Source organism: Mucor velutinosus, assembly GCF_035048745.1.
Source record: "Mucor velutinosus strain NIH1002 chromosome Unknown tig00001545, whole genome shotgun sequence".
In the NCBI taxonomy this organism is placed as follows: domain Eukaryota; kingdom Fungi; phylum Mucoromycota; class Mucoromycetes; order Mucorales; family Mucoraceae; genus Mucor; species Mucor velutinosus.
In genome coordinates this window covers 62,070-76,063 of record NW_027041925.1, presented here as the reverse complement: position 1 = coordinate 76,063, position 13,994 = coordinate 62,070, and the positions used below count along the sequence as shown (strand labels likewise).

Here is a 13,994-nt window from a genome sequence, read left to right as displayed (position 1 = left end):
GTTTAGGCATAACTATAACAATCTAAACGAATAAACAAGTCTGTGTGTGATACAAGCTATTTTAAGAGCTATGGCCCTCCCTTCAACTGGGCATGCTAAATGTGCCAATACTGGGCTGATTATGGCATGAAAAGGCATAACACTGTGCACACAAACATGCCCGTCATTGATTATCAAAAGGTAATCAAGACAATATTCGTAAGATGTCACTGGCATTTTATTTACATGTATGAAAAGAAAAAGTTATATGATGTTTAGATCAAAGCGTTATGACCAAATGTTTCGTCCAACTTGGTAGCCACCTGCTCAAATTGCTCGGGATTTGTCGAGTGCATGGCATTCAGATCAGACCTGATGCTGTTCAGCAACCTGGCATTCATAGCATGGATGCCAAAGCCAGTGCTGTGGGGGGCGTTGTTTTGCTCGAGAATGTTGGATGTCTTGGTGGCATTGGCAGCAGATGGCAAAGTGCCATTTCCTGCTACATTTTGGGCCAGGTCTTGGGTCTTGGAAGAAGCCTAATAAGATATTAGCTGTCTGTACATCTTTGATGAAGCCATGCCAAACTACGTACGGTATCAATCTTATCGACAATGTTGTTTAGAGACTGTTTCAAGTTGCCATTTCTTTCGATGAATTGTGCTTCCATCTCTGCATAGACAAAGAATCGTTAGTCGTTTGCCAATATCGACTCTGGTCATATTCTTCTCATTTACCAGCATCAGTCATGTTAAGAGTACCCTTATTGTTTTCAGAAGAATTCATTGTTGTGTGTGTGTGTATTGTTGTTGTATACAGAGAGAAAAAAGAGGTGGAATACATGGCCTTTATATATGCGCAGAGAATATATTAAAATGCCTTCATGATGATTGAATACGTCTTAGACAGTCTGTTTTATGCGCATAGAAATAACGTCTTTCTGACCAAATAAAAAGAGGGAAAAAAAGAAACTTGACCTTTTAGGCAATTGTGTGTAATGATATCACATCATGCGTAAATATATACACACTCACACACAGATTTAAAATGACATAATTTACAAGGATATTGGGGGATAATTTATTAACAGTTAAAAATTAGGGGGGCTAATAGTGTAATGTAGTATATTTAAAGATAGCTTGTACTTGATCTACAAGAAGAGGGTGTTATCAGGTCTGAATTACCATCATCAAGAGATGGAACAGAGGACAAGGTGGATTCTGACATGTTTGGAATGGGCAGAATGTAGGGCTGTGATTGCACAAATGTAGAGGGTGTGTAGAAATCATGTTTCTCTCCCACATGTGTGGTTAAACAGGCCGAGTCTGGTAAATGAAAGTCCATCATATCATCTTCATTGACTTCAATCCAGTGGTCTCTTTTGCCCGTGATGCTGGGCGATGGGGGCATGTAGGCACCAGTGTCATCAATGGTGGATAGCTTGTAGACTTCGGTTTTCCCTGATTCTGTGAGTGCCACTACAGGAGCTGAGGCAGTAGATTGATTTGACGATTTTCTACTGAAATGAAAAGAGAGATAGCTTGGCTTTGCTTGCTGTGGCATTGGTTGTGGTCTCTCTGTAGCTTCTGGCTGTAGGATGCCATTTTGGCTCATGTAGTCTCTATTGATAAGATCATCTATGGACGATTCCTTTTGTTGCTGCTGTGATGATGGTGATTTGGACCAGAATTTTACAGGCTTCATGAAGGATTTATATCTTGATTCAGAGATAGCAGCAGGTTGAGTGGGAGTAGCAGCAGTAGTAGTGGAAGCCATGTTGGTATAGTTTAAGAGAAAAGAGAGGAAATACCAAGACCTTGAAAGAAACCTTCTATTTATACGATAGTTTCTTAATTTTCTGTATATGGGCCAATAGTGTCATCTCGGGAAAGCGCTAGCACTCCAAATCTCAGTGATTAATGTGAAATTGCTTGAACGAGACCAATGAGCAATATGCCTCTTTGTTATCCCGGTCTATTTGAGTCATGTACAAATATATATATATATATATATATAGTCATGGCTTGTACGCTCATTCAAGATGTTTGTATGATACAACACTAATTAGTATAGCTAAATTATATGGTTCAATGCCAGGAAATGCCGTCGGCTTTGCTCAATTACTGCTCTTTCTCATTGTTGTACCAAATTACTATTTAAACGTCATTTCTTTATGTCTTGAACTGGAAAAGAATACTATGGGGTGATCAGGATGAAGTTGCCATCACCAAACATTGCAGTCAATAATTTGTATTTCACTTTTTCTTTACAACATCATTTGCAACTATATACATATGCACAACTATAAACAGAGGCCGTCCAGATTACAAGACAATAGTTTATTCGGGAAGAATCTAGTAAATGTTGTACCTTGTGTCAGTTAGGCTTGTGATCTGGTCTTTTTCTCATTGACACTATACATATTTAAGCTTTTTTTTTCAAGTAGAGCATCAAGTAGAATCAGCATGGAACTTGTAAGGCATGCTTCCCTGCTGCCAGATAAGTTGCCTTATATGCCCTGGCCATGCTTGTATATGAGCAGTGGCATTTACACATGATATACCTTACTGCGGATGTTGGATTGCAAAAAGTGACTCATTAAATTTTTTCATGGTTGGGAGCATCAGCACCAGAAAGATATAGAAGCAAAAAGTTTTTGGCCATTTTACCTCTTCTTTTTCCACTCATCAGTCACTATAGAATGGACGATTTAATCCCTCTTTTTGTTAAAATCGGATTATCCGAGCAAAAAGCCAAAGACACAGCCAAAAACAAGAAATTAGCACCTACACTTGAGACAGTCATCAACGAAGCCAATGTGCGCGATGGTTGCGACAAGGATGTTGGTATTCTCTTGTACACGCTCGCCACAGCTGCTGCTAAAGCCCCTGTTGAGCATCTCCCTTTCATCACCAAGAAGATTATGAATGGTGATCTCAAGACAACAGACCAAATTACGGGTAAACTATTAAAAAATGTGTGTGCGTGTGTGCATATCCCATCATGCTAATGTTGTGAATTGGTATAAATGTAGCTGCTATCAAGTTTTCCGAGAGTGGATTCAAGGAAGAGGATTTCGATGCTGCTACTGGCGTTGGTAAGTAATGGATGCTACACGTGAGAGAGAGGACAGACTATTGAACCAACAGCATTTTCTAGGTGTAGTTGTTACTCCTGAGCAAATCACTCAAGCTATTGCCGAATACATTACTGCCAACAAGGACAACATTGTTGCCAATCGTTACAAGACATTGGGCCCTACTTTGGCCAACACCAGAAAGATCGAGGCACTTCGTTGGGCTGATGGTGGTAAGGTAAAAAACGAGGTCGAGGCTCAATATCTTGCCTTGTTGGGTCCCAAGGATGAGCGTGATACCCCTCAAAAGAAGAAGAAGGAGCCCAAGGCTGCTACTGCTGCTACTGTTGATTCAAAGAAGGCTGAGCCCGAGAAGAAGGTGGATCTCACCAAGGTGTTCTTCGAAGGTGAACTTGGTAAATTGCACAAAGCTGGTGAGAACCCTCAAATCAAGCCAGAGTTGATGGAGGAACACTTGAAGACCACTGGTAAAAAGGTTGTCACCCGTTTCCCTCCTGAGCCCAACGGCTATCTCCATATTGGTCATGCAAAGGCTATCAATGTCAACTTTGGTTACGCAAAAGCCCATAATGGTATTACCTATCTCCGTTACGATGATACCAATCCTGAAGCCGAGGAAGAAAAGTACTTTACCTCCATCCTTGAAACCGTGAGATGGCTTGGATTTGAACCCTTTAAGATTACTTACTCTAGCGACTATTTCCAGCAATTGTTTGATTTGGCCGTCAAGTTGATCAAGAAGGGATTGGCTTATACCTGCCAATGTACTGGTGAGGAGATCAACGCTTGTCGTGGTGGCAAGGATCACGGTGAGCGTAGAGCATGTGTCCATCGCGATAGGCCCATTGAAGAGACTCTGGATCAGTTCATGAAGATGAAGGAGGGTCGCTACAAGGAAGGAGAGATTACCCTCCGTATGAAGATGGATTTGACCAATGGCAACCCTCAATTCTGGGATCTGATTGCCTATCGTGTCTTGTATACACCTCATTTCAGAACGCATGACCAATGGTGTGTGTATCCCACTTACGATTTCACTCACTGTTTGGTCGATTCGTTTGAAAACATCACTCACTCGCTCTGTACCACTGAATTCAGACAATCTCGCGAAAGTTACTACTGGTTGGTAGACGCTGTGGAAGTCTACAAGCCTGTTCAATGGGAATACGGACGCTTGAATGTTACTGGCACCATCATGTCCAAGCGTAAGATCCTCAAGATGGTCAACAACAAGTACGTTAGTGATTGGGACGACCCAAGACTCTATACCCTTGTTGGTATCCGTAGACGTGGTGTTCCTCCTGAGGCTATCAACAACTTTGTCCTTGAGCTTGGTGTCACTACCAGTCAATCTACCATTGAAGTTTCTCGGTTCGATACCAAAACCCGTGAATACCTGGACAAGACTACACCTCGTTTGATGGCTATTTTGGATCCCATCCGTGTTGTATTGACCAATGTCCCTGATGATTTTGTCGAGGAGGTTGTGGTTCCCAACAAGCCCAGAGACCCTGCTATGGGCGAACACAAGGTGCCATTCACCAAGGTATTGTACATTGATAGATCTGATTTCCGTGAGGAAGATGCCAAGGGTTACTACCGTCTTGCCCCTGGCAAATCTGTCGGTCTCTTGTATGCCAAGCACCCCATTCACTGTACCAACTACAAGAAGGACGCCAGTGGTAAGGTTGTTGAGATTGAGTGTACCTACGAAAACGAAGGTGAGTTCAAGAAACCCAAGACCTACATTCACTGGGTTGCCGAGTCTCCCAAGCACAATTCACCTGTCAAGTTGGATGAGCTTCGTATCTATGAGCGCCTCTTTATGCACGACAACCCCGAGACAGTGGAAGGAGGTTATCTCAATGATATCAACAGCCACTCTTTGGAGATTGTGAAGGGAGCTATTGCTGAAGTTGGCATGTATGATCACATTGCCGATTGGGTGAAGAAGACTGGCGGAAAGGACAAGGAAAGCATGCGCTGGCAATTCACTCGTACAGGTTACTTCTGTTTGGATAAGGACACTGAATTAGATGCTGAATTGATCAAGTCTGGCCAAGTAAAGGAAGGTCTCAAGACTATTGTTGTAAACCGTACTGTTTCTTTAAAGGAAGATGCTGAGAAAGATTAAAATAAAATTTGTTGCATATTGACACTGTGTTTTCCATGATGACTAAAAGATGCTGCTTTGAAGCTAGATGGATTGGGCTGATGGTTCTTCACCGACATTAATTCAAGAAGAAATAATGGATAGAGTTTCTATTTAATGCAAAAAAAGGGGAAGTCAAATGAATCTTTTTAATTGGCCGACTGAAAGATACTTTTAGCCGCCGATCGTCTCCATTGGCCTTTAGTGTATAAACGCAAATACAGGACAAAAAAAAGTCGGTTTTTTCAGATTTCTGAGCACTGAGATATAGCACTAGATTTATTATTTTATGGTTCTAGTAGCCCCAGTAACGCTTTATTTGATGTTCTGGTTTCAAAAAACTCAACTACAAAACTTGTTTTAAATTCAACAAAAACCTGGATTTTTCCCTGAAGGTTGAGGTCTAAAAATGTGGCTCCAAACTAAATTGTATATATCTTTGTCAAAAATTGCTTTTTTTCCAAACACTAAAAAGCAGCAAGTAGCAGCAATACGGGCCTACATCTTTAATTAATGCAACAAGGTATTTAAAGCTTGTTGTAACATGTATATGGCTAATTTGGTCTTTTTTTTACGCTTTTTCAACTTTTCTCCTCGAACATTTGATAACAACATGGATTCTTTGATTTATTATACGCAATTGCTGTTTATAATTAGTTTTAATTAAGAGCAGTAGGACAGTTTGCCTAGTGAGATTGAGAGTTTTCTTCGCTTTTCTGGAAAATGCCATATTTTTTAAATCTATATAACTCTGAGACAAAGGAGAATAAAAAGACAAGACTAGCACCATTTTAATGCTCATTAAATGGTATTTCTAGATTAGCTCTTGGTTGGATAAATTTTGCCATGTCGAGAAAAAAAGTTGTAGATCTGATTTTTTGGAATTTTTCAGAGCTTTTGTGTGGAGTGTAACCGTTTACGTCACCCTTTTATATATATACTGACATTGAAGTATGAGCTTTCAGGAGCAACTTTATATGTACTGACATTACCTTCAATCCTGGTTTCTAGGGACAATTGATACATTTTATTCATGGCTGTTAACGTTAAATTACACCATAAATACTCTAACGCTGTTATTTTTGTTAAGAGTCGTAATTGAGTGTTGTTTTTTCAGTAATATCAATAAGTTTAAATCGACAAAAGACCTCACAAAAGTGTGTTTTGCGCACGCACTGAAAGTGGCAATCTTTGCCAAGAAATCAAACATTTAGTAAATATTTAATAGCAATTGACAATGCAATACCTTTAGAATATTTAGCCAACGGCTGCAGTAATGTGTTTACGCCAATGCTTTTGCGTTGTTGCTAAGATCTGTATTTTGACGAGTTGATGTAGTTGCTTTATCCGCAACGTGTTGTCCAGCATACAGAAATCAAGGCGCTATACATGGATTCAAATAATGAAACGCCGTAATCTTGAAAATGTGAAAACAATGCACTGCCTTCGCAGGAACTTCGGTGCCATGTGAAAAAGCTTCAACGTTGATGATTCTTAACCAATGTAATGTATCTTCGCTTTAAAAAATTGGCGGTGGTGAATTTTTTTTTTTTTTTAATGTAACCGTAGTGGATATACTTTTATTCTTATTTAACGATTGGCCTAATATTTACAAAACTCCTACGTAACGTTATGTAAAGCAAAGTGTATCTGAATTGAGAAAGAGGCTGAGAAGCCAATCGAGTGGTCTCGATGATTGAAGAATTTTATCTGGAGTTCCTCTGAAGGGTGTGCAATTGGGAAAGATTTCGTCGACCAGAGAGGGCAGTGTCCAGAGCAGGGCACTTGATGCGGCTGCTAATTTTTGTCATACTTGTAACACCTGATAAACAATTAAACACCAAAATGGGACTACAGTATCACACACTGCATACCAAAATTCTTGCTTCCATCGAGATTTGAACTGGTGACCTTACGTTTGGCACTTTCTACCACTATGCCCAACCACCAAGGGCTGTGGTGAATTTTTCAATCTTGATGATCACAGAAATGAACACACACACCGCCAAAGCTTGGCAGTTCAAAATTACGTTCATGAACACTATGATCTCATGGCAGCTACACAGACATATCATTGGCTGTGTTTCCGATCCATCATTCGACCGATAGTGATGATTTTAATTATTTCGATCTTGATTTATAGCCTTGCTCACTCCACATAACAATTAACCTTAATATGATACTTTAGCCGTTCATCCTTCAGGAGCCTAATTAAAACTGTCATGATAAATCTTCTACAGCTCATTTGCTGTAATTATCAGCTGTTGGGCGCAAAACATGAAGTGTATTGCTTTCATAGAATAAATTTTTCCTTCCATAGTGTGGTCATAATGAGTCTCATATGACGGTATTAGAATGATCAAGCGCCCTGGATCAAGGTTTTGCAAGACCTGATTTTTCAGGATTTGGGTGCCATCAGAGATATTCAAATTGAAATCTATTATGAGCAGTGTATATCTACCGCCATAACGACTACATCTTCAAATGTGTATTCGTAGCAATGTTGGTAGCAACGATGAATAAAAGCAACCCAGATTTATCTACTAGAGCAAAGACTTTTAACGGTTCCTAACAATTACACTTCACCACACAGCCTTTCGATGGCTAATTGTTAATTTGAGTCAATTAGGCCGAATACAAATGTCATTTGAGTTAATATAAAGATTTAGCAATCGTAATTGCAATTGCAAATGAACAGACACACTATACGGAGGATGAGCCCCTATTCTGAACCATATACATCTCCTAATGGCACATGTACATTAATGAGGGCTTTGACGGGAGTCAGGGATAATTGCTTGTGAATGACGCCTGATTCTATCATCTCTGTCTTTTTTAGTCTAAAATACGTCCTTAATTTAGCCGTTTACAGAGTTCAGAGTGGAGGGATAAAATAGCAAGGATAGAATTTTGATGATTAAATGATGCAATGCTATTATTTTCGGTAGACATACATATTCCAGACTGGAGGCACAAATTCTTATTGTTCTCTCTTCTCCTGCTCTTTTGCGTGTGTGTGTGTTCCCTTTCTGCTTCCATATGCATTTAATCAATATAAACGGAAGTTCGGACGAAGGAACCGTTGTTCTTTCTCACAAAACTGAAGATTTAGCTACTATATTAGTAGTGACACCCGACGTTATAATGACGACAATAACCACTAGCATTGTTTATTGGCTATGACGAATCGATTGCACTACCATGTATTTCGATTCTATCGGAAACGTGGCTCTAAAAGTTTTTATTATTTCGAAACATGTCCTATCAGTCTAATATAGTACAACGTGGTCTCCCCTATCCGACAGCCTACATACACCAGTGCCATTTCTTATAAATAAGAGCCCCAATCCTTGTTTCCATTTCTTCTTCTTAATTACACATAGAACAGACCCATTCCTTTCCTTATAGAATATACCTTATACATCACATATTCAATGGCTGGCTTCGTATTAGTATCCAACTCTGGCAAGAAAATCTCTCTCGAACATGCCTCTCATCCATGCCCCAGATGCAAAAATCAAAATTCAGTTCAACTCACCAGATCCGAAAAGTCGCTCATTGTCTTAAACAAACGTATCACTGACAATTCAAGAGTTCGATATGAATGCTCACAATGTAAATGGAAGAACCAAATGTTACCTTACGATGGCAGAGAATCAGCAGAACTAGACCGTTATCTATCTGAAAACTCGACTGATGATTTCTTTTTTGGTGAGGCATCCACACCTCCCTCCTCCTCATCATCTGCCTCTCCTTAGACTCTGGATGGATCCACATTCTCAACTTGTATATATAATTGCATTCTTCTACCATTCTCATTATAGACTCTTACTACATTATTACTACTTCTTAATATACCAAAATTTTTTTTGCGTATCTAATATCCCTAATAAACATATTCCTTTGATTTGATATCAATCGAATTACACTAGACAAAATATTGGTGCTACCTGAAAAATTTGAAAACTGACAATGATTGGTATTTAGCCAAATGTTACAATTTAGATAATCAGATTCTTTTTCAAGTAGACTAATTACGGTCGTTCAAGACGATATGATGCATAGTGTCGTACCATTAGGCTATATTGATTCAAGTCATTCTGATTACCCTACTTTTTTCTCAAATATACCTCAGATGGAGATTTTAACAGAGCAGTTTTTTGCATGGCAAGACTTGCTAGACGTCTTGCTTGTCGTGTAAACAATAAATGGAGGTATTGACTTACTAAATCATCTCAAACTATGTTCAAAGATACAGCATGATCAGTTTTAGTGATTGGCGAAGTGTGGAATTTCAGACAAAATTTCTATTGCGGGATCGTGTTAGGATGACATTTTGAAAAAAATTTTAGAGGTTTTCGCGAAATATCGCCTGAAAGTACTAATGCTATCCTACTAATGTGTCTATCAAAACCAGTAAAATTTATTAGCAGATATAAGCTGATTCCAATATCAAGTATATTTTTGTCAGAAAATTTCAAGAAATTTGGCTTTTTTGAAAATAGCACTAGTAAACAGCTTAGCAGTTACTGTTGAATGAAAGAATGGCTCAAGAGGATTGATTTAAATTATAACTTACCTTAGAAAAAAGTCCATTTAGGAGGTGAAAAATCACATCGTTCAAAATTTGCCAAAAATGATAAGGTATACATCATGGAATTTGGCTTCAAAATCGATGATCCAGAAACACAAAAATAATGATACAGAAAGGTTCTACTAGATCTGAGAAACTGCTTCGTATAAGTATGAGAGTTAGACGAAGCTTGAATACAGAGATATGCGCCATTCAAAGCGAAGATCTGCGGTAGTTTGGTATATCAAGCAGTGAAATGCTCTTGTAAACGTTCCCACTAATCATTTTGGGCAAAATAGAAGCTGTTTACTTATTGTGGCAAGCAGAAGCTATTTGAAAATACATGACTTTCAGGTCCATTAAGATCATCGGTAAATGGGCTTCATTATGCCGCCTTTTGAGACTTGCCGAAAGCGTTGCTGGCCTAGCAGCTAATTGGCAGCTTTACCCTGTTTCACTTTAGAGATATAAGTTTGAGAAAATGAATGAAAGACAGCTAGAAATTTCTACTGATATAGGTCATTTGTCATAGATTGTATATTTGCTGACAATCTCTGCTGCATTGTCAGATCAAAATATAGCTATGTGCATTTATCTTGAATGTATAAAGCGAGAAGTAGAATTAGAAAATATAATGAACAGGTATCAACTCAAGTCGGTTACTATTTGTTAATTTGATGGCAAAAGTAGCCGGAAAGTTGATTGTCGAAAAGCAAAATAATACTGTGTTTGTTTACACATGATATTGTTGGAATCTTCGTTCAAGTTTACGAAATAGTAAATTGCATGAATAATTGAATCAATAGCGCCAAATCATATAGCAGCAAAATAAATAAAAGTATACTTCAGGCATTTAGACGAAGGTCTATACATGCGATTCTTTGCTGACCGCTAGTTTTGTGGTTCAAAATTACTATACATTAATAGCTACAGCTTGACCAACAAGCAGAGCTAGCAAAGTGACTCAAACCATCAACTGTCCTCAAAGGTAGCTCAGAAAAGTTCCTATTTTATACATTCACTTTTAAGACTCACTGTTGCTTGATCGACTTCTTGAGCCAAGGACAGTAGCGCCTCATGATGATTTCTTCTTTGAATATCGATTCATGGGACGTGGCTCAAGGGTCAATATTGCCTTTTCGCTTCTTAGCCTCCATTCTTTAACTTTGCCAGCTGTAAGTATTTAATGCTTTTGCAATAAGTTCGCAACTAATTTATTACTTTGCTGTTAAAAACTTATAGAATAGGTTGACAACTGTAATCTGTAACTTGGCCGCTCGCAAGTAGATTAATGGTTTTTACTCGAACAGATTTTTGATTGTTTCGCTATGGTTGCTTGCTTTATTCGAAGAGGTACTGACTGACAAACGCAGTAGTTATCATCGAAAACTTGACTACTCACAAGCGGCAAATCTCCGGATTCTTTACGTATGGAGGAACTCTGGTTGATCAAGACACTACATTCCCATCAAGCAATTACAAAGCCATATTGCCACAGTAAATTTGCTCATATTGCAGCACTCTGATTAGTGTTTGATAGTTTATCAAAATGTATCCAACAATTTTATTCTGATCCAAAACTCTTATAATAAATTAGCAGCGTTACAAAACGTGGAAGCATTATATGAATAATTGTACTTGGAGCCATAAATGACTGTATTGCAAGCAATGATCGATTGTGCAAGCACAAAGCAATAGTTATCGGTGATGGCTGCTACCTTTCTTTTATCGGTGCAGTATCTCTGGGTGCACTTCTTGCAACACAATGAAAAGCTTGAATAGGCGCTCAACGTTTGAACCAATCGTATAGAGGTAGTTTCACTGAGTACAGCCACTCATTGTATGCGCAAATTGATCTGAACTAAACGGAAGCCATCATTTTCCTTGTAACAAGAGATATTTTTCAAGCTTTTCTTGACTGCATTTACTACATATTGAACTTTTTACTCGCTATGAAGAAACAACAAAACAGCTGAGAGCTACATAAAACATATCAAAAGAAAGGGCAACCTTTCAAGAGAAATACTGTACTGATGTATGCCTTTTTTTGCAGTCTAATTGCATTCCATCTGTGAGAGGCTGGAAATGCATGTATTAACAGCACTGTTTCGTGTAATTGTTTGGTATTGGAATCACTTAGTTTGTACAAGGAATCATATGCCCTTGCTTTTATCTGGAATGCCACTGTCGTTATACTTCGAAATACCTCGAAACCGAATCAATCTACTGGAAAGTTCAAGAGACAAAGTATACAGCAGCATAAATATATGCGCCGTAGAAATGAGCGACTTGTCCCCCACACGATGGCATTACTACAGCTTTGTAACTTACTCAATGGCTACAAAGCTCTCTTGTTCACCACAATTGTTACGCATTCTATAGTTTCTTCATTATTTTTTTTACGAGCCTTTCGACACTTGGGTGGTTTCCTGACCTACTCTTCGCTTCGGTGGAAACCAACCTACGTTTAAACGGCTAGAGGAGCCTTGATTGTTGATTGATATAAAATCACTAGTTATATGAAAGTTTATGCTTCGGATGGCTCTTTACCTTTGCTTCGCTTCGATGAGAACCAACCTGCGCAGCAGCAGCTCATGCTACTGATTGCTCTTGCGCATCTTATCAAAATACTGCTGCTTTCATTTTGACCCTCCACTTACACATAAAATCCTTTATATTATCTGTAGATTTGATTTTTATGTGATGCTCTACATCGATATACACGTAGCTACTTCATATAAGGGCAAGTATCATACAGATATTATCCCTTTTTAGTCAAGAGTGTGCCTAATACAGCAAAATTTGAGTGCATTTGAGCCGCGTTTTCTCGCGTTCAAGGCCGTTTTAGATCGCCAGAATAGCACCAAACAATTGCTCTCATCTAGCATTTACTTTCTGACACCTCTGCTCAACTTTTTGGGGATCAAAAAACATGGACAAAAATCGACCAAAAAGCATGAGGTACCCCTCATGGTTTTCATTGAAAATCAAACGATCGCATTTTTTACCTTAATAACGAAGACTTTTACTATGGTAAATATTGAGTCAAAATGTTTCTATCGATCCAACGTAGATCCTGAAATCTGTTGTATTCAAAGATACAGTATTAACAAATTAAGATAGATTTCAAAAAAGGAAGACTATAAAAAGTAACCAGATACGAAAACTTCAAAGATTTATTAACTGATTCAAACACATCCTATTTATAAGAGATCATTACTGATGAATCATCAATCTATCTTGTTGTTTTAACTGAGTCAATACATCGTATCATGTTTATCTAATATCAGTCAATTGAAGAATCCGATTCGCTCAATCAGCCATGATGATACGATCTGTAGCCATCATTATCCTTCACTATCAGAGACCATCATAATCGATTATATGATTCACTTCTGTGTCGAACCTAATGTCCTAATGTAGACAGTGAGAAACAATGTAAATCATGATCCGACTCTTGCTGAGTTACTGAATGTCCGCAACCGCTACAGACTCAACAAAATCATCTTTGTGGGACTTTGACATGTAAAATTTCGACATTTTGGCCAGAAACCTCTTCTCATATTTTCGTAAATTATTCAATGAGTTTATTCAAAACATTTATATTGCATGGTACCATTGGATGCGCCTTGAAAAGCACTCCAAAAAAGCTTAGAGAAACATTTTTTTTTTTTTTTTGTAGGGGAGTCGAGCTCCAGGTTTTATTTAAAGTCCTTTAAATGTCATGCTGAGGGATAGAAAAGACTGTTGGTGGACCCAATGTCTGCAAAGAAGGGGAATAAGATATTTTTGAATTAAGTTGGGAAAGAAATCTACTACTAATAAGGTGCGACACCTAGAGCCAAAACAGTCTTGCGGAAATCGTCAAAATATAGATAATGGGTAGAGTACAAAACACCAAACGAGGACATCAGTACTACTTCAAAAAATCAAACAACTTGCGTTCGCCAGGATTTGAACCAGGATCCTCCCGTTGGCATACGGGAGTTCTACCACTTCGCCCTACCACCAGGGACGCTTAGAGAAACACAGGAGGATCATCATATTGTACTTAGTCGAATGTGCAAAGATAGTTCAATCGAGTCGAAAATGATTAAATTTTGGCCAACCTGGAAACAGACTATATTTCTGGGTTTGAATTAATTATGGCTGGTAGGGCTGGTTAATCATATATGAGCCAGGCCTGACAGATG

The 13,994-nt window shown here is 38.5% G+C and overlaps 4 protein-coding genes across 4 annotated transcripts; 2 read left to right on the top strand and 2 right to left on the bottom strand.

Annotated features, from left to right (window-relative positions):
• Nucleotides 1–254: 254 nt before the first annotated feature.
• On the bottom strand, nt 255–765 carry ATC70_006184 (uncharacterized protein; the record flags this gene model as incomplete). Its single annotated transcript, XM_064825463.1, has 3 exons — nt 255–518; nt 575–651; nt 717–765. 3 exons carry the CDS (start codon nt 763–765, stop codon nt 255–257), a joined length of 390 nt encoding a protein of 129 aa, XP_064676681.1.
• Nucleotides 766–1,107: 342 nt separating this feature from the next.
• On the bottom strand, nt 1,108–1,755 carry ATC70_006183 (uncharacterized protein; the record flags this gene model as incomplete). Its single annotated transcript, XM_064825462.1, has 1 exon — nt 1,108–1,755. One exon carries the CDS (start codon nt 1,753–1,755, stop codon nt 1,108–1,110), a length of 648 nt encoding a protein of 215 aa, XP_064676680.1.
• A 925-nt stretch (nt 1,756–2,680) lies between these two features.
• On the top strand, nt 2,681–5,210 carry ATC70_006182 (uncharacterized protein; the record flags this gene model as incomplete). The annotated part of the gene is made up of 3 exons (XM_064825461.1): nt 2,681–2,939; nt 3,014–3,076; nt 3,139–5,210. 3 exons carry the CDS (start codon nt 2,681–2,683, stop codon nt 5,208–5,210), a joined length of 2,394 nt encoding a protein of 797 aa, XP_064676679.1.
• A 3,452-nt stretch (nt 5,211–8,662) lies between these two features.
• Nucleotides 8,663–8,986, top strand: ATC70_006181 (uncharacterized protein; the record flags this gene model as incomplete). The annotated part of the gene is made up of 1 exon (XM_064825460.1): nt 8,663–8,986. One exon carries the CDS (start codon nt 8,663–8,665, stop codon nt 8,984–8,986), a length of 324 nt encoding a protein of 107 aa, XP_064676678.1.
• Between the last annotated feature and the right edge of the window lie 5,008 nt (nt 8,987–13,994).